This window comes from Narcine bancroftii, chromosome 11 (assembly GCF_036971445.1).
Source record: "Narcine bancroftii isolate sNarBan1 chromosome 11, sNarBan1.hap1, whole genome shotgun sequence".
Lineage (NCBI taxonomy): Eukaryota > Metazoa > Chordata > Chondrichthyes > Torpediniformes > Narcinidae > Narcine > Narcine bancroftii.
Genome location: NC_091479.1, coordinates 6,313,327 through 6,336,562, shown reverse-complemented (window position 1 = coordinate 6,336,562; position 23,236 = coordinate 6,313,327). Strand labels below are relative to the sequence as shown.

Genomic DNA, 23,236 nt, shown 5'->3' with positions numbered 1-23,236 from the left:
ACGAGCCAAGCTGTTTATTTCCATGGTTCCAAAATGAACATCTCATTTAATTATCTGGCTAAGATTTGGATTTAACATTTGTAATTAGTTTCCCATTCATCACAGAATTCGCAAGCCCCTCCACTGCGCATGCGCATTACGGGCATGTTGAGCCTTGGGAGATGCCATTTCTGAGAGAGTGTTCCTATTTTATAACCTATGACCAAATTACAGGATATTGGGGTTATATATTTCAATATCATACGGATCAATATGGAACATTCTGCTTTTTCATCAGATATTATGCTGTGACCACTGAACCTTGAGCACGGATGAAACGGTTGAGTGTGAATGGCGGCTCCCCCCCCCCACCCGATGTGGCAGATTCGGGCCACCATTTTGCGGGGCATTTCCACCCCTCGAGCCTCGGTTTGAGCCGGGTCCCGCCAGCCCAGCGAACGGCGCATGCGCATCACCCGGAGAACGATGAAGGTGGCGGCGGCGACGGTGCTGCTACTCGGCGCCCTCGGGCTGTTACTGCCCGGGGCCTCGCGGGGCGAGGACAAGAAAAAAGGGCCGAAGGTCACCGTTAAGGTGCGCGCCCGGGGGGGAGACAAAGGCGCGTTCGTTGGGGGAGGAAGCGCGGTCACGAGGTGGGGGGAGACGGGAGCGCGGCCACGGGGGAGGGGGAGACGGGAGCGCGGCCACGGGGGAGGGGGAGACGGAGACGGGAGCGCGGCCACGCGGGCGGGGGGGGAGGAGGAGACGGGAGCGCGGCCACGCGGGCGGGGGGGTGGGGGAGACGGGAGCGCGGCCACGCGGGCGGGGGGGGAGGGGGAGACGGGAGCGCGGCCACGCGGGCGAGGGGGGGGGGGAGACGGGAGCGCGGCCACGGGGGAGGGGGAGACGGGAGCGCGGCCACGCGGGCGGGGGGGGGGGGGGGAGACGGGAGCGCGGCCACGGGGGAGGGGGAGACGGGAGCGCGGCCACGGAGCAGGGGATGGAAACGCAGAAGTGGGATTAACGATGTGCAGATGCTGTGACCCTGAGCTAAAGAGCTGGAAGACTCCACATCTGGGCAGGGTCTACCAGCGGTGCATAATTGGCTTGTTGCCCCTGCCCTGGAACGGATTGGTTTGTCCTGTGCCAACTGCGTCCCACACATGTCCACTCTGTACCCCTCCTCTGTGCCCTCCTTTCCATGACTAACTGCCCCCAGGTTGGGTGGATCATTCCCTTTCATTCCCTTCTCCAGGTATATTTTGATATCAAGATTGGCGACGAGGATGCTGGCCGTATTGTCATCGGCCTGTTCGGGAAGACTGTACCAAAGACAGTTGAAAACTTTGTAGCCTTGGCAACAGGAGAGGTGGGTGTATCTGCCTGGGCTCCAACTCCAGGATTTTGTCATGGTTTTACTCAATCAGTGTTAGACCATAGGAGCAGAAATGGATCATTTATCCCATCCAGTCTGCCCCGCCATTTCATCATGAGCTGATCCATTTTCCCACTCAGCCCCACTGCCCAGCCTTCTCCCCACAATCTTTGATGTCCTGGCGAATCAAGAACCAATAAATCTCTGGCTGACTTCACCTAATGACTTTGCCTCAACAATCGCCCGTGACAACAAATTCCATAGATTTACCACCCTCTGGCTGAAGAAATCCCTCCGCATATGTGTTCTAAACCGATATACCGGAAGTTGTACCCTCTTGTCCTTGATTCTCCCACAATGGGAAACGACCTTTCCACATCTACTCTGTGAACATATCCTTCCAGTCTTTCAGGAAATGAAGGTCAATCTTCTCACCAATGGTTAATGATCATACAGAAACTTCCTTGGTTCTCACAATGTCCTTGGGTACACTTTCCCCTGGGGATTTATCCAGCTTAATATCCTGTAGGACTGCAAGCAGCTCTTTTGTCCAGTGACTAGGTTCCCAAAACATAATTACTGTACATCCCCGGTATTTCCATCTTTGAGTGCTACGCTCTTTATAAGACAACCCCCCCCCAACCCCAAAATCTGGTGTCTACACTGACCAGTGGATGCAGTTAAAAACCAATCACGATATTTTAATAATAAGTTACCATGTTAAATGTTTCAATTTTATTTGTATATTTTAAAATAAATCATCAACTCCTGTAGCAGGCTGTTTAAAGCCTGTACAGAGCCTCAGAAGATGGACCGGGTAGATGGACCCCACGGGTCGCACTGGGATTTTGCAAATAACTACAGGACCTGCGCAGAGCTGGTAGTGTTGAAACTTTGCCATCAGGGTACCGATTTTTAGACCTGGTGTATAGGATGACCCGATTTTAAGCCAAATCTTTGAGCATGTGTGGTATTTGTGACCCTGAATTCTGCAGCTTCTGTGACCAGGAGAAAGTGAAGTAGAGCCAGTGTGTCGTGCTGGAGAGGTCAGGTTGCTCAGTGCATCTGATGATCTATTTTTCCGCAGAAGGGCTTTGGTTACAAGAACAGCAAGTTCCATCGGGTGATCAAGGAGTTCATGATCCAGGGCGGAGACTTCACCCGTGGTGATGGCACTGGTGGTGAGTGAGCTGTGGTGAGGCATGTGATCACCCGATGACCGTTCCTCCTGCTGCCCCGAGCTCTGGCACCAGGATTTTGTGTCATCGCAGATGAAACATGGCTTTATTCACTCAGTGTACGGGGACAGTGGTTGTCCATCTGTGCACTGAACTTTGCGGAGTCAGACACACTTTAATGGAACATTGCCATGTGCATCAAAATATTTTGACTGGTGGGATTGTCAGAGGGTTGTACAGCATAGAAGCTAGCCTTTCGGCCCATTATATCTATGCTGACCATCTTGCGTGCCTCCAGCAACCCCATGCATTAACACTACATCTCGCCAAGTCCTGCTCATTCACATTTTTGCCCAGATATTGTGTGAATGGTGTTGCAGCTCCTGACTTCTTCACCACCTCCAGGAGCTCATTCCAAACACCAATGACCTTGTGTGGAAAATCTTACCACTAGCATTCCCTTTAAACCTCCTCCTCTTCACGTCATCCCTCTTGGCATTGGCCCTGTTTTTCAGGTTCCTATCATTTCACTTAAGGGAAAACTGGCTTTGTCTATCCAACCTCTCCTTATAACTCAAGTCTTCCAGTCCAGACAGCATCCCTTGTGAAACTTTCCTTCACCCTTCCTAGCTTAATCATGCCCTTCTTATAGTGGGGTGAACAGAATGCACATATTACTCCAAATGTCATGGTCTGGTATGGGGACACCAATACCCCTGAGCATAAAGCCCTGCAAAAGTAGTTAACACAGCCCAGGATAAAGCCCTCCCCACCGTCGAGAGCATATACAGGGAAATGTTGCTATTGGAAAGCACCAGCACTCTTCAAGGATCCACACCACTGCAGCCATCAGGAAAGAGGTCTCGGTGCCAGAAGACTCACCACCAGGTTCAAGAACATGCTCCCCCTCCACCATCAGACTCTTCAATAGCAAACTCAATCAGGGATTCATTTAAGGACTCACAGTTTGCACTTTACTGATTTTTTTTCCTCTCTATATTGCAGTTGGTTTGTATTTCTTTATTTATTTACATGTATACATTGTGTAGTTTTTATGCACATCAAATAATTGGTAATTCTGCCTGGCCCACAGGAAAAAGAATCTCTGGTGTATGATGTACAACCCATGATTTGAAAAGCTTTCACACAAAGTCCCATCTCTGCCACACACCTTCACCACCCTGGCTACCTGTGGCTACTCGCGGGGAACTATGTATTTGAACCCCAAATTCACTCTGTTCTAGACTTTCCAGGGCCCTGTTGTTCTCTGGACATGTCCTGTCCTGGTTTGACATGTTAGTTTGTCAGAGTTCAGTTCCATTTCTCTTTCCCACCTTCCCAGTTGATTAATATCCTGTGGTAACCAGAGACCACCTTCCTCTGCAAACTTAATAGCAGGTATAGGCAACGTGGAGCAAATTAGGTATTTGAAGTATACAAAATGCAAGAAAAACATGAAGAAAGAAATCAGGAAGGCTAAAAGACATGAGTTTGTTTTGGCAGACAATGAAGGAAAATCCTAAGGGTTTCTACAGGCATATTAAGAGCAAAGGGATAGTAAGGGACAAAATTGGTCCCCGCGAAGATCAGTGGTCGGCTTTGACAAGGAACAATATGGGAGGTTAGTCAGGAAGGTTCGGGCGCTAGGTATTCGTTGTAAAGTAGTGGTGGATGTTTGCTTTTCAGACTGGAGGGCTGTGACTAGTGGATTTGGGACCTTCCTGTGACAGGAGTTGAAGAAGACTGCATGGAAAAGTACAGAGTTGGGGATAGCATTCCGGAAGTGTGTCTGCATGTGGCTTTATTTCATCTGCTATCTGGGTGGAGGCAGGGCTGCCTTCTGCATATGAATATTGGTCTGTCCAACTGTTACCCATCCCTGTTTTCAGGAAAGAGCATCTATGGCGACCGTTTCCCAGATGAGAACTTCAAGCTGAAACACTATGGGCCATACTGGGTGAGCATGGCAAACGCTGGAAAAGATACCAATGGCTCACAGTTCTTCATCACCACCGTGAAGACCACTTGGCTGGATGGCAAACACGTTGTCTTCGGAAAGGTCATCGAGGGATTTGTGAGTACGCGCACCCAATGGTCTCAGTGTCCACTGGCTCCCTCTGCTCTTAGCTGTGGCTCCATAACCTGCTTGTGTTAACCTGCTCTGCTGCCCAGAGTCAGACTGAAACTCAGTTCCAAATGACAGAGGTTGATGTGTGGTGTGGAAGCCTTGAGCCATGGCTGTCTCAGGCTGATGTCCTCTTCATCACCAGAAGTGGATCTCTCCATTTTTTAGAGTGTGATGTGAACACAGGGTGATAATGGGTTTACAAGAAATGGAGCAGAAGCAGGGCCCTTGGGTCTACTTCGCCATTCTAATCATGAGCTGATCCACCCTCCCACTTCCTGACTTTCTTCCTGTAACCCTTGATACCCTGAATAATCCAATACCTGTCAATCTCTGCCTCAATGACCTCGATTTCACTGCCACCTGTGGCAACAAGTTCCACAGACTCCCGACCTTCTGTTTTAAATTGACACACATTTGTCCTGAAGTTGTGTTCACTTCTAGAATACTCTACCATGGGAAGCATGGTTTAGGAGTGGAACAGAACCCAGTGCGAGCTGAGAGAGCATAACACTGCCTGTTACTGTTGCAGGACACTGTGAAAAGAATTGAATTTTCGAAGACGGATGGCAGAGAAAAACCATTAAAAGATGTAGTCATTGCAAACTGTGGCAAGATCGAGGTGGAGAAGCCCTATGCAATTGCCAAAGAGTGAGCTGGGAGCTGTCTGTGCAACACAGGGTTGGTGAGCTGGGTGCTGTACTTGTAGCACCACTGATACATTCCACTACCCTGCACTGATTCTGGGCCTTGTATATATCGGAATATTCCAGCTTTGTAAAAAAGAACTGAACACCATCCACCCCAATAAACACGATGGTTTTTTAGCTGTGGCTTTGTTTAATGTAATAGTCGTGTTTGGGGTTGCAACAGCCTGAACTTCTCCCCTCCTCCCTTAACAGGCTCTAGGTGATAGTTAACAACATTTTAATGTACACAAAATAAATATTCTGGCTGAGTCAGATGATGCTGCCCAGCCCTGTGAGCTGGTGTGTGTCTCCCCCGGCACAGCTGGACTCTGGCTGGATCTCAGCAAGTGGGTCAGTAAGGTACAGTCCCTGGAGAACTCCTGCCATGATCACATTCGGCAGCAGGTCTGAAAAGGCAGGACCGAGAGTTAGGTAGCAACCCAAGGTAATGTCCCACTGCCCTACCCTCTCTCCCCACCACTGTCCCTTGTCTTTCCACTTCCCTCCCTACTCCTCTACCCCCTCCCTCATCCCTTCCCTATCCCTTATCCCATCCCTCCCAACCTCTTATCCCTTCTTTCTCCCCTATCCTCCCTTTCTTCCCTAATCCCTCTCCCTACCTTCCCTAATCCCTCTCCCTACCCTCTCATCCCTTCCTTCCCCACCTCTGACCCTTGTCTTTCTCCTTCCCTTCCCTGTCCCATCTGTATCCCCTATACTCTACCCCCTCCCCCCCAGCCTTCCCATCTTCCTTCCCTCTCCCCCTTATCCCTTTCCTACCCTCCCCCTCCCTTAACCTTCCCCCAGCCATCTCCCTCTCCTCCCTAATCCCCTTCCTACCCTCCCTTAACCCTGATCCCATCCCTCTCTCCTATCCCTCCCCCTCCACTACCTCCCCTTATCCTATCCTTCCCACCTCTGCCTTAACCCTCCCCTTCCATCTCCCTCTCCTCCCTGATCCCCCCTCCCACTCCTTCCCCTATCCCTTCCTTATCCCCTCCCAATACCTCCCCTCCCTTAACCCTCTCCTATTCCTTCCTCTACTACCTCCCCACCACTGTCCCTTGTCTTTCTCCTTCCCTCCCCTATCCCCACCCATCCGTCTCCCACTCCTTCCCCTATCCCGTCTCCCTCCCCTTATCCCTTCCCAGTACCTCCCCTTTAACCTTCCCCATCCATCTCCCTCTCCTCCCTAATCCCCTTCCTACCCTCCCTTAACCCTCATCCATATCCCCCTCATCCCATCCATCTCCCTCTCCTCCCTTCCCACCCCACCGTCGCTTGTCTTTCTCCTTCTCTTCCCTCTCCCTACTCCTCTACCCCATCCATCTCCCTCTCCTTCCTACCCCTTCCTTCCCTCCCCAAACCCACATCCCATCCCTCTCTCCTATCCCTCCCCCTCCTAGCTCCCTATCCCCACCCTCTTCCCCCTCCCTGTCCCATCCGTATCCCCCTTATCTCTTCATCCCTTGCTACCCCTTCCCACTCCCTCCCCTCCCTTAACCGTCATCACATCCATCTCATCCCTTCCCACTCCCTTATCCCTCTCCTTCCCCTGTCCCATCCATATCCCCTTATCCTATCTCTCCCACCCCTGCCTTAACCCTCATCCTATCAATCTTCCCCTATTCCTACCCCCTCCACTATCCCTTCCTTATCCACTTCCTCCCGCCCTTCCCCATCCCTGTCCCATTTGTATCCCCTTATCCTATCCCTCCCTTAACCCTCCCCCATCCATCTCCCTCTCCTCCCTAATCCCCTTCCTACCCCTCTCTTAACCCTCATCCTATCCCTCTCTCCTACCTCCCCAATCCCTTTCCTCCCCACCACTGTCCCTTGTCTTTCTCCTTCCCTCCCCTATCCCCACCCTTCCCCTCTCTGTCCCATCCGTATCCCCTTATCCCTCCCACCCCTCCTCCCTACCCCCTCTCCACTCCCTTATCCCTCTCTCCCTTTCCCATCTGTATCCCCTCTCCCTACTCCTCTACCCCATCCCAACCATCTTCCTTCCCTCTCCCCCTTATCCCATACCCTCCTTCCCAATACCTCCCCCTCAACCTTCCCCCATCTCCCTCTCCTCCCTACCCTCCCTTAACTCTCATCCCATTCCTCTCTCCTATTCCTCCCCCCTCCTACCTCCCCACCACTGTCCCTTGTCTTTCCCCTTCCCTTAACATTCCCCTATCCCCACCCTCCCCCCCTCCCTGACCCATCCATATCCCCTTATCCTATTTCTACCCCTCTCCCTCCCCTCATCCTTCCATCCCATCCCTTCCTACTCCCTCCCCCTCCACGTCCATTTCCTATCCCCTCCGTCCCATCTGTATCCCCCCTTATCCCTTCCTAACCCTCATCCTATGTTCCCCATCCATCTCCCTCCTATCCCTCTCCCCTACCTCCCCTATCTATCCACTCCTCCCCCTCCTTTAACCCTCATCCCATCCCTACCTCCCTTATCCCTTCCTTATCCCCTCCCCCTAACCACTCTGCTCCCTCATCCTCTATCCCATTACCTCTCCTTCAACCCTCATCCGCTATCCCTTCCCCATCCATCTCCCTCTCCTTCCTACCCTTCCCTCCCCAAACCCTCGTATATCCCCTCTCCCCACCCTGCCTTATCCCATCCCTCTCCACTCCTTCCCCTATCCCTTCCCTCCCCCTCAACCCTCATCCCATTCCCCTCCCAATACCTCATCCCATCCCTTCCCCATCCATCTCCCCCTTATCCCCTCTCCCTTCCCAATACCTCCCCCTCCCTTAATCCACATCCCATCCCTACCTCCCCCATCCTCTCATCCCCTCTCCCTTCCCAATACCTCCCCCTCCCTTAACCCTCATCCCATCCCTCTCCTATCCCTTCCCCCTCCCTTAACCTTCCCCCATCCATCTCCCTCTCCCTTCCCAATACCTCCCCCTCCCTTAACCCCTATCCCTTCCCCATCCATCTCCCTCCATCCTACCCTCCCTTAACCTTCATCCCATCCCCCCTCCTATCCCTTCCCACACCCTTCTCTACCCCTCTCAACTCCCTTATCCCTCTCCTTGTCCCAACCCTACCATTATCCTTCCCAATACCTCCCTCATCCATCTCTCTAATTTCCCTCATCCCATCCCTCACCACTCCTTCCCCTATCCCTTCCCACCCCCTCAACCCATTCCCTCATCCTATCCCTTCCCCATCCATCTCCCCCTTATCCCCTCTCCCTTAACCTTCTCCCATCCATCCCCCTCTCCTATCCCTTCCCAAAACCTCCCCCTCCCTCTCATCCCTTCCCACACACTTCTCTACCCCCTCTCAACTCCCTTATCCCTCCCTTCTAATCCCTGTCTATCCTATCCCTCATCCCATCCATCTCCCTTATCCCTCTCCTCGTCCCATCCCTACCATCTTCCTTCCCAATACCTCCCCATCCATCTCCCTAATACCCCTCCTCTCCTTCCCTCAACCCTCATCCCATCCCTCTCTCCTATCCCATCCCTATCCTATCCCTCCCCCTACCTCCCCTATCCCCTCCCAATACCTCATCCCATCACTCCCTCCTCCCTAATCCCCTATCCATCTCCCTCCTTCCTACCCTCCCTTAACCTTCATCCCATCCCTCTCTCCTATCCCTCCCAATACCTCATCCCATCCCTCTCTATCCCTTCCCCATCCATCTCCCCCTTATCCCATCTCCCCCTTATCCCCTCTCCCTTCCCAATACCTCCCCCTCCCTTAACCCTCCCCCTCGTATCTCCCCACCCTCTAACCCCTACCTGTCGCATCTGTATCCCCTTATCCTATCCCTCCCATCATCCCACTCCTTCCCCTATCCCTTCCCAAAACCCCCTCCCTCTCATCCCTTCCCACACCCTTCTCTTCCCCCTCTCAACTCCCTTATCCCTCCCTTCTAATCTGTCTATCCTATTCCCCATCCCTACCATCTTCCTTCCCTCACCCCTTATCCCGTACCCTCCTTCCCAATACCTCCTCCCCCCATCCATCTCCCTAATCCCCCTCCCTTAACCCTCATCCCATCCATCTCTGTCCACTCCCTGTCCCATCTGTGTCCCCTTTACCTTCCTCTCCTTCCCATCCCTCCCTTAACCTTCATCCCATCCATCTCCCCCCTATCCTCTCTCCCTCCCTTAACCCTCATCCTATCCGTACCTCCCCTATGCCCTCCTTATCCCCTCTCCCTTCCCAATACCTCCCCCTCCCTTAACCTTCCCCATCCATCTCCCTTTCCTTCCCAATACCTCCCCCTCCCTCTCAACTCCCTCATCCCTCTCTCCTATCCTTCCCTTCTAATCCGTCTATCCTATCCCTCATCCCATCCGTATCCCTACTCCTCTACCCCATCCCTCCCATCTTCCTTCCTTATCCCGTACCCTCCTTCCCAATACCTCCCCCCATCCATCTCCCTCCTCCCCCTCCCTTAACCCTCATCCCATCCCTACCCACTTCCCTCCCTCATCCCCTATCCCTTCCCCCTCTCCCTAACCACTCTCCTCCCTCATCCCCTACCCACTCTCCTCCCTCATCCCCTATCCCCTCCCTCTCCCTTCCCAATACCTCCCCCCTCCCTTAACCCTCATCCCTAATCCCCTATCCCTCCCCATCCATCTCCCTCCTTCCTACCCCTTCCCTCCCCAAACCCTCCCCTCGTATCTCCCCTCTCCCCACCCTTCCCACACCCTTCTCTACCCCCTCTCAACTCCTGTCCCTCCTCTCTCCTATCCCTCCCTTCTAATCCCTGTCTATCCTATCCCTCATCCCATCCATCTCCCACTCCACTCCCTTGTCCTTGTCCCATCTGTATCCCTACCATCTTCCTTCCCTCTCCCCCTTATCCCGTACCCTCCTTCCCAATACCGCCCCCTCAACTTCCCCCCCTATCCATCTCCCTAATCCCCCTCCCTTAACCCTCATCCCATCCATCTCTGTCCCCTCCCTGTCCCATCTGTATCCCCTTTACCTTCCCCCTCCCTCTCCTTCCTATCCCTCCCTTAACCCTCATCCCATTCCTATCCCTTTCCCCATCCCTATCCCCTCTCCTCCTTCATCCCCTATCCCTTAACCTTCCCCCATCCATCTCCCTCTCCTTCCTACCCCTCCCTTAACCCTCCTCCCTAATTCCCTATCCCTTCCCCATCCCTCTCCTATCCCATCCCTCTCTCCTATCCCATCCCTATCCCTCCTTCCTACCCTCATTTAACCTTCATCCCATCCCTCTCTCCTATCCCTCCCAATACCTCATCCCATCCCTCTCTATCCCTTCCCCATCCATCTCCCCCTTATCCCCTCTCACTTCCCCCTCCCTTAACCTTCCCCCATCCATCCCCCTCTCCTATCCCTTCCCAAAACCTCCCCCTCCCTCTCATCCCTTCCCACACCCTTCTAATCCCTGTCTATCCTATCCCTCATCCCATCCATCTCCCTTATCCCTCTCCTCGTCCCATCCCTACCATCTTCCTTCCCAATACCTCCCCATCCATCTCCCTAATCCCCCTCCTCTCCTTCCCTCAACCTTCATCCCATTCCTCTCTCCTATCCCATCCCTATCCTATTCCTCCCCCTACCTCCCCTATCCCCTCCCAATACCTCATCCCATCACTCCCTCCTCCCTAATCCCCTATCCCTATCCATCTCCCTCCTTCCTACCCTTCCTTAACCTTCATCCCATCCCTATCCTATCCCCTCCCAATACCTCATCCCATCACTCCCTCCTCCCTAATCCCCTATCCCTTCCCCATCCATCTCCCTCCTTCCTACCCTCCTTCATCCCATCCCTCTCTCCTATCCCATCCCTATCCCTCTCCCTACCTCCCCTATACCATCCCTATCCTATCCCTCCCCCTACCTCCCCTATCCCCTCCCAATACCTCATCCCATCCCTCTCTATCCCTTCCCCATCCATCTTCCCCTTATCCCCTCTCCCTTCCCAATACCTCCCCCTCCCTTAACCCTCCCCCTCATATCTCCCCTCTCCCCACCCTCTAACCCCTACCTGTCGCATCTGTATCCCCTTATCCTATCCCTCCCATCATCCCACTCCTTCCCCTATCCCTTCCCAAAACCCCCTCCCTCTCATTCCTTCCCACACCCTTCTCTTCCCCCTCTCAACTCCCTTATCCCTCCCTTCTAATCTGTCTATCCTATCCCTCATCCCATCCGTATCCCTACTCCTCTACCCCATCCCTACCATCTTCCTTCCCTCACCCCTTATCCCGTACCCTCCTTCCCAATACCTCCTCCCCCATCCATCTCTGTCCACTCCCTGTCCCATCTGTATCCCCTTTACCTTCCTCTCCTTCCCATCCCTCCCTTAACTCTCCCCCTATCCTCTCTCCCTCCCTTAACCCTCATCCTATCCGTACCTCCCCTGTGCCCTCCTTATCCCCCTCCCTTCCCAATACCTCCCCCTCCCTTAACTCTCATCCCATCCCCTATCCCTCCCCCTCCCTTAACCTTCCCCATCCATCTTTCCTTCCTACCACTTCCTCTTCACCCTCCCTTAACCTTCCCCCATCCATCTCCCTCTCCCTTCCCAATACCTCTCAACTCCCTCATCCCTCTCTCCTATCCTTCCCTTCTAATCCGTCTATCCTATCCCTCATCCCATCTGTATCCCTACTTCTCTACCCCACCCCTACCATCTTCCTTCCTTATCCCGTACCCTCCTTCCCAATACCTCCCCCCATCCATGTCCCTCCTCCCCCCCTCCCTTAACCCTCATCCCATCCCTACCCACTTCCCTCCCTCATCCCCTATCCCTTCCCCCTTCTCCCTACCCACTCTCCTCCCTCATCCCCTATCCCCTCCCTCTCCCTTCCCAATACCTCCCCCTCCCTTCCCAATACCTCCCCCTCCCTTAACCCTCATCCCTAATCCCCTATCCCTCCCCCATCCATCTCCCTCCTTCCTACATTCCCTCCCCAAACCCTCTAACCCTTCCCACACCCTTCTCTACCCCCTCTCAACTCCTGTCTCTCCTATCCCTCCCTTCTAATCCCTGTCTATCCTATCCCTCATCCCATCCATCTCCCACTCCACTCCCTTGTCCTTGTCCCATCTGTATCCCTACCATCTTCCTTCCCTCTCCCCCTTATCCCGTACCCTCCTTCCCCATCCATCTCCCTAATCCTCCTCCCTTAACCCTCATCGCATCCATCTCTGTCCCCTCCCTGTCCCATCTGTATCCCCTTTACCTTCCCCCTCCCTTAACCCTCATCCCATTCCTATCCCTTTCCCCATCCCCTCTCCCTACCCACTCTCCTCCTTCATCCCCTATCCCTTAACCTTCCCCCATCCATCTCCCTCTCCTTCCTACCCCTCCCTTAACCCTCCTCCCTAATCCCCTATCCCTTCCCCATCCAACTCCCTCCTTCCTACCCCTCCCTTAACCTTCATCCCATCCCTCTCTCCTATCCTTTCCCCTACCTCCCCTATCCCCACCTCCCTCCCTCCCTCCCTTAACCTGCATCTGTATCCCCTTCCTTCTCCCCTCCTTTATTCCTTCCTCCCTAATCCCCCTCCCCCCTCCTCCTTCCCTATCCCTTCCTATTCCCGTCTCCTCACAGTTCCCCCATTCCCTACCTCTCTCCACCCTATCCTTCACCCACTGCCTCTCGCTACTCCCCCTGCTCCATTATCTCATCAGACCTTACCTCTCTGGAGCAAGCAAGCTCCTCTCCTTCAGTAGCCTGCTCCTTTTATTGTACGCTGCCAATTAACTCTCTTACCAAATTAATTTTATTACTCAATGCAAATCAAAATTCAGTTTCTCCAGCATTGTGTTTTTACTTCTGGAACAGGACTTGCTTTCACTCTTCGCTGTCTGGGGGGAGGGGGTGTGGACAGTGGAACACAGAATTCCCAAGAAACCTTCCCACCTTCTCGCCCACAAGCACACCCATAAGGTAGCATTGTACCCTACACAACTACTCCATCACCTTCAGCACTCTGGAAACCACCAGCAAACGAGTCCTTGGTGAAGGTAACGACCTGGTGACAGAACCTCCTGGAAAACAGGGAGAGGGCATTAGCATTAGACAGCATTAGGGTGGGGGGGGGGGGGGGCGCAAGAGAGATCCAGGGCAGAGCTGGAGGCCAGGGAATCCAGCAGCAGGGGAGTTGAGTAGCGCGTGTTGGATGAGATCAGACCTGGGCAGCCAGAATGAGCACAGAGCATCTGCTCACCTGTAATTCTGTAAATCCACTTCACCCAGCTCTCTAAAATCAATAATGACAAGGGATCAGCTCACACTTCGCAGGAAATCCTGTTCAGTATGCCGCGATCTACAATTCCTCTCTCCCAGAGACGGGTACACCACTGACCAGATGTCCGTCCCCAGGTCTTGCACAACTCCCAATTTAATTCAGAGATACAGCCCAGTTACAGTCCCTATAACCCACACTACCCAGATGACTCATTAACCTACCAACCCCGTCCATCTTTGGAAGGTGGAAGAAAACCCATGCAGTCACAGGGAGATCGAACAGATGGTGCTAGATTCAAATGCAGACTGACCCTGGCAGCGAGAACTCACCTTAGGTTGGTTGGAGGCTTCCCAGATGGAACATGTTTGATGTTGAGGAAGTCGAGGATCTCCTGGGAAACCAACTGTGTGCTGCAGAGGAGGGTCTGTCAGGAGAGGGTGTGAGGATGGGGGAGAGTGCCTGTGGTTAGTGTTCAGTGAGAGTTGCCTTCATCGCTGACACAACCTACATTCCCATAACTTACCAGAATGTTCTCCAACCTTGACATGTCCAGGGTAACCCTACAGGCCTCAGGGCTCAATGGCTGCACCCCCCCTCTCCAAGACATATGCACACAGTCACAACCTCAGGAGAGGGGCAGGAAGTTGCCACTGGACCTGCAAGTGGCTACCTTGACCACGAGCCGACCAATGAGGAGGTCTCTCTGCACCAGAGGCCCAGAGATCAGGAGTATGGGATGAATTTTTAACTAAAATTGAACTATCAAAATTACAAATAGAGGAACAAAATAAATTAACAGAACCATTTGAAATAGTAGAAATACAAGAGATAATAAAAAAACTACCAAATAATAAAACACCAGGAGAGGATGGATTCCCAATAGAATTCTATAAAACATTTAAAGATTTATTAATTCCGCCCCTCCTGGATGTAATCAACCAGATTGATAAAACACAAAGCTTACCAGATTCATGCAAAACAGCAATAATTACAGTAATACCAAAGACAGGGAAAGATCCACTCGCACCAGCGTCATATAGACCAATATCTTTACTTAACACAGATTATAAGATAATAGCTAAACTATTAGCAAACAGATTAGCAGAGCATGTACCGAAAATGGTAAATCTAGACCAAACTGGATTTATTAAAAAAAGATGAACAACGGACAATATTTGTAAGTTTATTAACTTAATTCATGCAGTAGAAGGGAATAAAGCTCCAACAGTAGCAGTTGCTTTAGATGCAGAGAAGGCCTTTGACAGAGTAGAATGGAATTATTTATTCAAAGTATTACAAAATTTCAGTTTACCAGAGAAGTATATTAATTGGATTAAAGCATTATATAAGGGGCCATTGGCGAAAGTGACAGTAAATGGATATATATCAAAGCAATTTAACTTAAGCAGATCAACAAGGCAGGGATGCCCACTATCACCCTTATTGTTTGCGTTAGCTATAGAACCACTAGCAGAATTGATAAGAACAGAAAATAAAATAAAAGGGATAAAAATAAAAGACAAGGAATATAAAATCAGTTTATTTGAAGATGACGTTATAGTATACTTAACAGAACCATAAATATCAATAAAAGAATTACATAAGAAATTGAAGGAATATGGAGAAGTGTCGGCTTACAAGATTAACGCAAATAAAAGTGAAGCAATGCCAATGAATAATGCAGATTTCTCAAAATTTAAGAAAGAATCACCATTCAGATGGCAAATGCAAGCAATAAGATACCTAGGTATACAAATAAATAAAAATCTCGGCCATCTATAAAAACTCAATTATTATCCACTAATGAAAATACAGGACGATTTAGAGCATTGGAAAGACTTACCACTAACACTAATAGGAAGGATAAACTGTATTAAAATGAACATTTTCCCAAGGATACAATACCTATTTCAGGCATTGCCAATACACTTGACGGAGAAATTCTTCAAGGAGTTAAAGAAAACAATAAGGAAATTTTTATGGAAAGGGGGGAAACCGAGGATAGCACTAGATAAATTAACAGAATGGTATAAACAAGGAGGCTTACAACTGCCAAACTTTAAAAATTATTATAGAGCCGCACAATTAAGATACCTATCAGATTTTTATCAAACAAGGGAAAAGCCAGATTGGACTAGATTAGAACCGAATAAAATAGGGGAGAAGATACCTGAACATATATAAATGGGATGAAAAATTGGTACAATGTAGGAATTCTCCAGTATTACATCATCTGCTCAAGATTTGGAAGAAGATTCATGTAGAAAGGAATAAAACAAATTATCAATTACCAAAACTAATAATGACGCAAAATCAGTTACTCCCTTTTACAATAGATAACCTTTCCTTTAGAGAATGGGAGAAAAAAGGGATTAAAAGAATAGAAAATTGTTTTTCAGAAAATAAATTACTATCCTTTGAACAAATTAAGGATAAATATAATATAACTCAAGATACAGTGTTGGCATATTACCAATTGAGATCCTACTTGAAGGACAAATTAGGAAGTAGTCTGAGTTTACCAGAGGGAAGTAACTTTGAATATGTGATTACAGATACAATGACAATCAAAAGATTTATAACAAATATGTATATTAAACTGCAAGAAAAGGAGAATGAGGAAACAAATGGTAAAACTAAACAAAAATGGGAACAAGATTTAAATATAAAGATAAAAAAGGAAACATGGGAGAAGTTATGTTCTGGAACGATGAGAAATACAATAAATACGAGGTTACGTATGATACAATATAACTGGATACACAGGCTATACATTACACCTCAAAAGTTAAATAAATGGGACCCAACAATATCCGACAGATGTTTTCGTTGTAAAAAAGAAATGGGAACAACATTTCATCCAATCTGGACATGTGAGAAAGTTGAAAAATTTTGGGAAGATCTAAACCAGATATTAAATAAAATTACAGAAAGCAATATACCAAAAAATCCAGAGATCTTCCTCCTAAGTAACATAAAAAACAAAGAATTTGGACTTGATTTGGATGGTGCACAAAAAAGATTTGTTAAGATAGCTCTAGCCGTAGCAAAAAAATGTATTATGTCAAACTGGAAATTAGAAGATAATTTGAAAATACAACAATGGTATATAGAAATGAATAAATGTATTCCATTAGAAAAAATAACATATAGTTTAAGAAATAATATTACAATATTTGAACAAATATGGGAGCCTTACATGAAACACAATAGAGAAAACCTACCGGGGACATTCACTACCTAAATTAACGAAAGGAGAAGGAAATGAAAAGAATTGACTCAGTGGATTTCTTGTTTATTTTTATTGAATGACAACATTGTTTGATGGGTTTAATGTATCTTAGATTCTGTACTTTAAACGAATGGGAGGGGAGGTTGGGAGGGTGGGATGGGAGGAGGAAGGGGGGGGAGAAAACGACACTATATATTTGAAAAGAAAAATGTATGTATCTTGATCAATGTGGTTTATAGTGAGAAAAATTTAAAAAAAATTTTTTAAGTAGGTCCCTATGATATCAGCCTTCTCCACTGACCCAGCCATGCATTCCAAACACCCACCACTGTCTTAAAAAAAAACTGACATCTCCCCTAAATGTTTGTCCCCTCACTTTAAAAAGATGTCCTCTGGTGTTTGCTATCTCCATGCAGGGAAAAATGGGCTGGCTGTCCAACTTATCTATATGCTTCATAATCTCACACACCTCTATGGTCACCCCCTCATCCTTCATTGCCCCAAAGAGAGAAGCCTCAGCTTGCTCTACCATGCCTCATTAGACTTGTTCTCTGATCCAGGCAGCATCCAGTCAATCTCCTGAGTACACTCTCTGAAGCTTTCATGTATTCCTATAATGAGGTATCCAGAACTGCACCAGAGTGCAATATTACCTCACCGCTCTTGAAGCCAGCACACTATACACCTTAACCACTCTTGTGGGCAACCATGAAGGAACTAAGGACTTGGACCCCAAGATCACCTTGGTTCAGAGCCCTGATGTTAACCCTGTACTCCGCCTTCAAGTTTGACCTTCCAAGTGAACTTTCATCACATTTATCCTGATTTAACTCCATCTCCCACTTCTCTCCCCAACTCTGCAATCCTGTTTATATCCAGTTGTAACCTATGACAACTTTCTACATCAGTGGGTTCCAACTTTTTCCTTCCACTCGCATATCACTTTAAGTAATCCCTATGCTTGAGGTGCTCTGTGATTACCATGGGATTACTTAAGGTGGTATGTGAATGGGAAAAAAAACGGCTGATCTGCACCATCCACAACTCCGCCAACTTGCTGACCATACTTCTGTTTCTTCATCCAGGTCCCTTATAAAAATTATATAGAGCAGGGGTTCCAGAACAGATCCCTGCAGAACTCTACCAGTCACTGACCTCCAGGCAGAATACCTTCCATCTACTACTACCCTTTCTACAGGCAAGCCAATTCAGAATCCATGCAGCCAAAAGTTGCCTAGATCCCAGTCAATCTGGGATGACTTGCTGAATGAGGCCTCCATGGGGGATCTTTACACCACATCCACCCCCGACTTTCATCGCTTTGTTTTGTCAGCTCCTAATATTTAATGAGACTCGTGAGGCACGTTGCCCCTCATAAAGCCATGCGGACACTTCTCCAAATGTTTGTAAGTCCTCTGCAATACCTTGCCCACCTCTTGACAAGAGGCTCACCATCTGCACTTGCAGGGCTCCCCCTATTGCCATTACCCACACCTTACCCCCCCCCCTCCACCCCTTACTTCCACACCTTGATGAAGGACTCCAGTCAGAAATGTTGGTGATGTATTTTTTACCTTTGCTGTACAAAGGACACTTTGACCTGCTGAGTGTCGACAGATTTTTGTGTTTTATTTCCCAAAGAGGGTCAATGTTTGCTCGCCTGACCTGCAAATATGTCTCAAGACCTGTCCTTCTCTGATCCAGCGCCTTGGGCCAGCGATTCAGGCCTCTCTTCGGTGGGAATTCGGGAGGTTTCATTGTCTTTTTCAGCTGTTGGAAGAGGAATAGGAATGTCAGTCTGGAATTCCACCCCTCCCTTTTGAGCATTCACGTTCCCTTCACCTGGATAGGTTCTCTATGTTCCCTCATTGGCTGAACCGCTTGTCCGCATGTGAAGGGCAGTGCACTGTAGGAATGCATTGGTATGGACTGATGGGCGCGGCTTCAGACATGCCTCCCCTCAACCAGTCAAGCAAGACCGTCTCATTGCCCACTCACACTGCATCTAAGTGGGTTATTTGGACTCAGGACCATGATCTCAACCATCAAGGATCCACGCTCTGTTCTTGCTGCTGCCATCAGGAAAGAGGTCTGGGTGCCACAAGACTGGTCCCACCAGGTTCAGTAACAGCTCCTCCCCCTACACCATCAGACTCCTCAACGACAACTCAAATCAGGGACTCATTTAAGAACTCATACTTTTTTTCTCAGTTTGCAGTTGGTTTTACAATTTTTTGCATGACCAATAAGTGGTAATTCTGCCTCGTCCACAGGAAAAAGAATCTCGGGGCTTGTATGTGATGAACTCCAACAATAAATCTGTATCTGAAAGCTGTCAGAGTATCACATTGCCTTCACCCTTGGTAAATCTTGGTCCACCTAGTTCCCTCGGTCTCTCCTCCGGGGTACATCCTACGCCACATACTACTCCAGAATGAACAAGAGTATGCTGGTCCAACAAAATACTGCAGGGTGAACTCACCAATCCAATGTTGGCACTCCCAACTAAACTTGTCATTTGAGCCTGCTTACTTCACAGATGTAATTGGTCTCACTTTTTCCCTGTCACCACCTCTTGACTACAACCTGCTATTAAACATCATAATGTCTTACTGAAGATCTCACAGCAGGAGATCAATTATCTGGCTGAAAAACATCTTTACTCTGGAATAGAAGGTTCCCTTGCCTACTCTCAACAACTTCATAAAAACCTCCCCACCCAGCAGCAGGGACGGATCTATCCATGTCCCATTACACATTCCCGGGGTCAGACACAGAGCGAAGCCCCCTCCCCACCGTCCATCACACACTCCCGGGTCAGATACAGAGTGAAGCTCCCTCCGCACCGTCCATCACACACTCCCGGGGTCAGACAGAGTGAAGCCCCCTCCGCACCGTCCATCACACTCTCCCGGGGTCAGACACTGAAGCTCCCTCCACACCGTCCATCACACTCTCCCGGGGTCAGACACAGAGTGAAGTCCCCTCCGCTCCGTCCATCACACACTCCGGGGTCAGACACAGAGTGAAGCCCACTCCCACCGTCCATCCACACTCTCCCAGGGTCAGACACAGAGTGAAGTCCCCTCCGCTCCGTCCATCACACATTCCCGGGGTCAGACACAGAGTGAAGCCCACTCCCACCGTCCATCACACTCTCCCAGGGGTCAGACACAGAGTGAAGTCCCCTCCGCATCGTCCATCACACACTCCCGGGGTCAGACACAGAGTGAAGCCCCCTCCACACCGTCCATCTCCCGGGGTCAGACACAGAGTGAAGCTCCCTCTGCACCGTCCATCAGTGCCTGATCTTCCTTGAATCATTTTTTGTACTTTCTCACAACTCGGTCTGCACTTTGCACCAGTCCTGTTGTAACTGATTTGCAACACCTCACAAACAAATAATGAATACACTCACTTCTTTCAGCCACCATGAAGTAAACTTGCTTTTATTATTCACTAGACACAACATTGCACACTTCAACTTGCCAAACACCACCCAGATAAACTCGTCTGGCCTTCTCACTGGCTCATAGCCACACAGATGATCCTCATACTCACTCTCTCCCTCCCAATGAAGAACACGATCACGACACCATCACTCACATGAAGCTACGGTACAGGACCCGAGTCAACACTCCCCTCTCTTTGGGAATGAGGGTGGTTTCCAGTGTGGGGGACTCCTAGATTCTTCCGCGGGACGGGCGGAGGTGGCTGATGAGTCCTTACGAGTCCTCGAAGTGGTGAACAATGTAAGGTGGCCGCTCTCAAGGAAGAATGTGTGAATACTTTACGCAGTCAGTTCGTGACCTATTTCCACGACAGCTGGGAGGGGGCTATCGTTTCACGAATCTGGTGTCGGGAATGCTCAGTGGAGCTCACCACGTTATAATCATAAAACAATTACAGTACGGAAACAGGCCAACTCGGCCCTTCTAGTCCGCACCAATTTAAGTGAGACTCCACTAGTTCCACCTACCTGCTCCCTGCCCATAACCCTCCAATTCCCTCACATCCATGTACTCAGACCCTGCTGCAACCACCTCTTCTGGAAGGTCATTCCACTCAGCCACCACTCTCTGAGTGAAGAAGCTTCCTCTCATGTAACTTCTAAACTTTTGCCACCAAACCCTTAACTTATGACTCCTCGTTCCAATCTCCTACCCTCAATGGGAAGAGCCTATTCACATCTACTCTTATCTATTCCCCTCATAATTTTCTCAAATCCCCCTGAACCTTCTACGCTCTAATGAATAAAGACCCAGTCAACTCAATCTTTCTCCATATTCTAGATACTGTGATCCAGGCAACATTTTAGTAAATCTTCTCTGCACCCTCTCTACCTTATTGATATCCTTCCTATAATTTGGAGACCAGAACTGCACACAATATTCCAAACTTGGCCTCACCAATGCCTTGAACAGTCTCAACATCACCTCCCAGCTCCTATATTCTATGCTTTGATTTATAAAGGCCAGCACACCAAAAGCCCCTTCATCATCCTATCTACATGAGAATCCACCTTCAAGGAACGCTGAACCGTTATTCCAAGATCTGTCTGTTCCTCTGCATTCCTCAATGCCCCCCCTTCACTGCATACGTCCTGTTTTGATTATTCTTCCCAAAGTGCACTTCACACTTATCTACATTAAACTCCATCTGCCACCTTTCAGCCCACTCTTCTAAGCATCCAAATCCTTCTGCAGACTCCAAGAACCCTCCTCACTATCCACAACTCCCCCTAATTTTGTATCGTCCACATATTTACTCACCCAATTTACCACTGCAATCCTGAATCTGTGGAAAGATCTCACTTCTTCCCACACTTTCCTGCATGCCAGTAATTCTCTCTCCATGCATTAACACTAGTCCTACACCATTTCAACGTTGTCACGTAATATACAAAGAATGTAATGTACGTGATATATTTGAACTGCCTGACCTAGTTGGATAGAGTCGCCATTAATGTCACACAGCACTCCCTCCCCTTCCTTACAGAAACAAAAAAAAGGAAGTCCCTTCAGAGTCACTGAGCATCCACGGATTCACCTCCAACATTATCGCTGCCCCTGTAGATTCCTCTTCGATCCATCGGCAGCTCGAGCTGCTGATCCAAAACTCCGATATGATCAGGAAGCTTTCAGCGCCTGAGCCCTACCTTTTTCATTTGCTCCTTGGATCTCCCTGGGTTCCCCCCTTATCCATTCCATCCTCAAAGGCACGGTTAAAAATGATCTCTAGGCCTGATTTTATCCACTCTGTGATGGTCTCAAAGCCTCGTGTTATCACATCTGCCCTGGCACACCAACCCTTTCCGCTTTGCTGACTTCATGCTCACTGGTCTGTGGTTCTCTCCCTCCTCTTTAAACGTTCACCATCATCCAGACTCAAGAAATGTTCCCACTCGACTGAACGTTGAAAGTTGACAACCTGCATCCATGGATTCTGTGTGGAACCAGGGGATGGATATCCATCTGACACATTAATTCACTCAGCAGGGTTTTTTTAAACCAACACTAATTGTCTTTGCTGCTCTTCAATAGACCAAGTTCACCAGCAATTCTGGGAAGTTCTCTGAACCTTCCTCTGTGAAGTCAGAACCAAATTCACTTATGTTCCTCGTTTTCATGGAGTCTGTCCTCTCAGTTACTGTATGGGCTGGGCCAATTTCTCATCAACCTCCGAGACCCTGCCTCTTCAGACCTACCGTCACTCTCTGTCAGTGGAACGTGGACAGGCAGCTATTCCTGTCTTTTACCTCACTGGCAATTCTTGCACAATCACACCCACACGTTCCCACAGCTGCCCTGCCCTGAGGTATGACCCCCTCATCTCTTCCTGTGGCCTGACAACCTCCTCTCCCTGGGACACAAACCCCTCACCTCTTCCCTAGGACATGACCCCCACCTCTCCCTGGGGAATGACCCCCATGTCGAGCACAACCCTCACCTCTTTACTGGGGTTCTGGCCCAGCCTCTCCCTCTAACCTTGACTGGGCTAGTGGGGAGGGAAGGAAGGTGCAGGGTCATGAACATACCTTCTTGTGCAGGGCCTGGAAGTCTCGGAACCTCCGATCCACTGAATGCTTCCTCCCACTGGTGAGAACCTCCACGCGGAAAATCTGGAACAAGAACCAGAGCCAGTATGGCTATGGCCTGACCCCTAACGCGGACAGAGGAACTGCAGAAAGTTCAGGGCTATAAACTCTTGAAAGTAGCCACGCAAGTGTATTTAAGGCAAAGGTTGACAGGTTCTTGATTAGACAGGGCATCAAAGGTTATGGGGAGAAGGTCAGTGGGAAAATAGATCAGCTCATGATTGAATGGTGAGACAGGCTCGATGCGCTGAATGGCTTATTTCTGCTCCTATGTCTTATGGTCTAAGGGATGGCCAACCTTTTAATTTTTAATATAGACGTACGGCGCGACAACAGGGCATTTTGGCCCACGAGTATA

The 23,236-nt window shown here is 49.4% G+C and overlaps 2 protein-coding genes and 1 non-coding gene across 3 annotated transcripts in view; 2 read left to right on the top strand and 1 right to left on the bottom strand.

Moving 5' to 3' along the window:
• The first annotated feature begins 428 nt into the window (after nt 1-428).
• ppib (peptidylprolyl isomerase B (cyclophilin B)) lies at nt 429-5,484 on the top strand. Its single transcript, XM_069902398.1, has 5 exons — nt 429-573; nt 1,235-1,348; nt 2,442-2,535; nt 4,422-4,606; nt 5,190-5,484. Exons 1-5 carry the CDS (start codon nt 445-447, stop codon nt 5,310-5,312), a joined length of 645 nt encoding a protein of 214 aa, XP_069758499.1. The 5' UTR covers nt 429-444; the 3' UTR covers nt 5,313-5,484.
• On the top strand, nt 2,568-2,706 carry LOC138746403 (small nucleolar RNA SNORA79). Its single transcript, XR_011346942.1, has one exon. It is a non-coding gene; the product is annotated as a small nucleolar RNA SNORA79 (small nucleolar RNA).
• LOC138745863 (sorting nexin-24-like) overlaps nt 5,477-23,236 on the bottom strand; it is an 18,732-nt gene continuing 972 nt past the window's right edge. Inside the window, exons 3-8 of the mRNA XM_069903287.1 lie at nt 22,819-22,929; nt 18,447-18,551; nt 13,879-13,973; nt 13,529-13,561; nt 13,282-13,349; nt 5,477-5,753 (exon numbers count right to left, since the gene is read on the bottom strand). Coding sequence (XP_069759388.1) covers nt 5,617-5,753; nt 13,282-13,349; nt 13,529-13,561; nt 13,879-13,973; nt 18,447-18,551; nt 22,819-22,929 — 549 coding nt within the window. The 3' untranslated portion in view covers nt 5,477-5,616. The remainder of the gene's footprint in view (nt 5,754-13,281; nt 13,350-13,528; nt 13,562-13,878; nt 13,974-18,446; nt 18,552-22,818; nt 22,930-23,236) is intronic.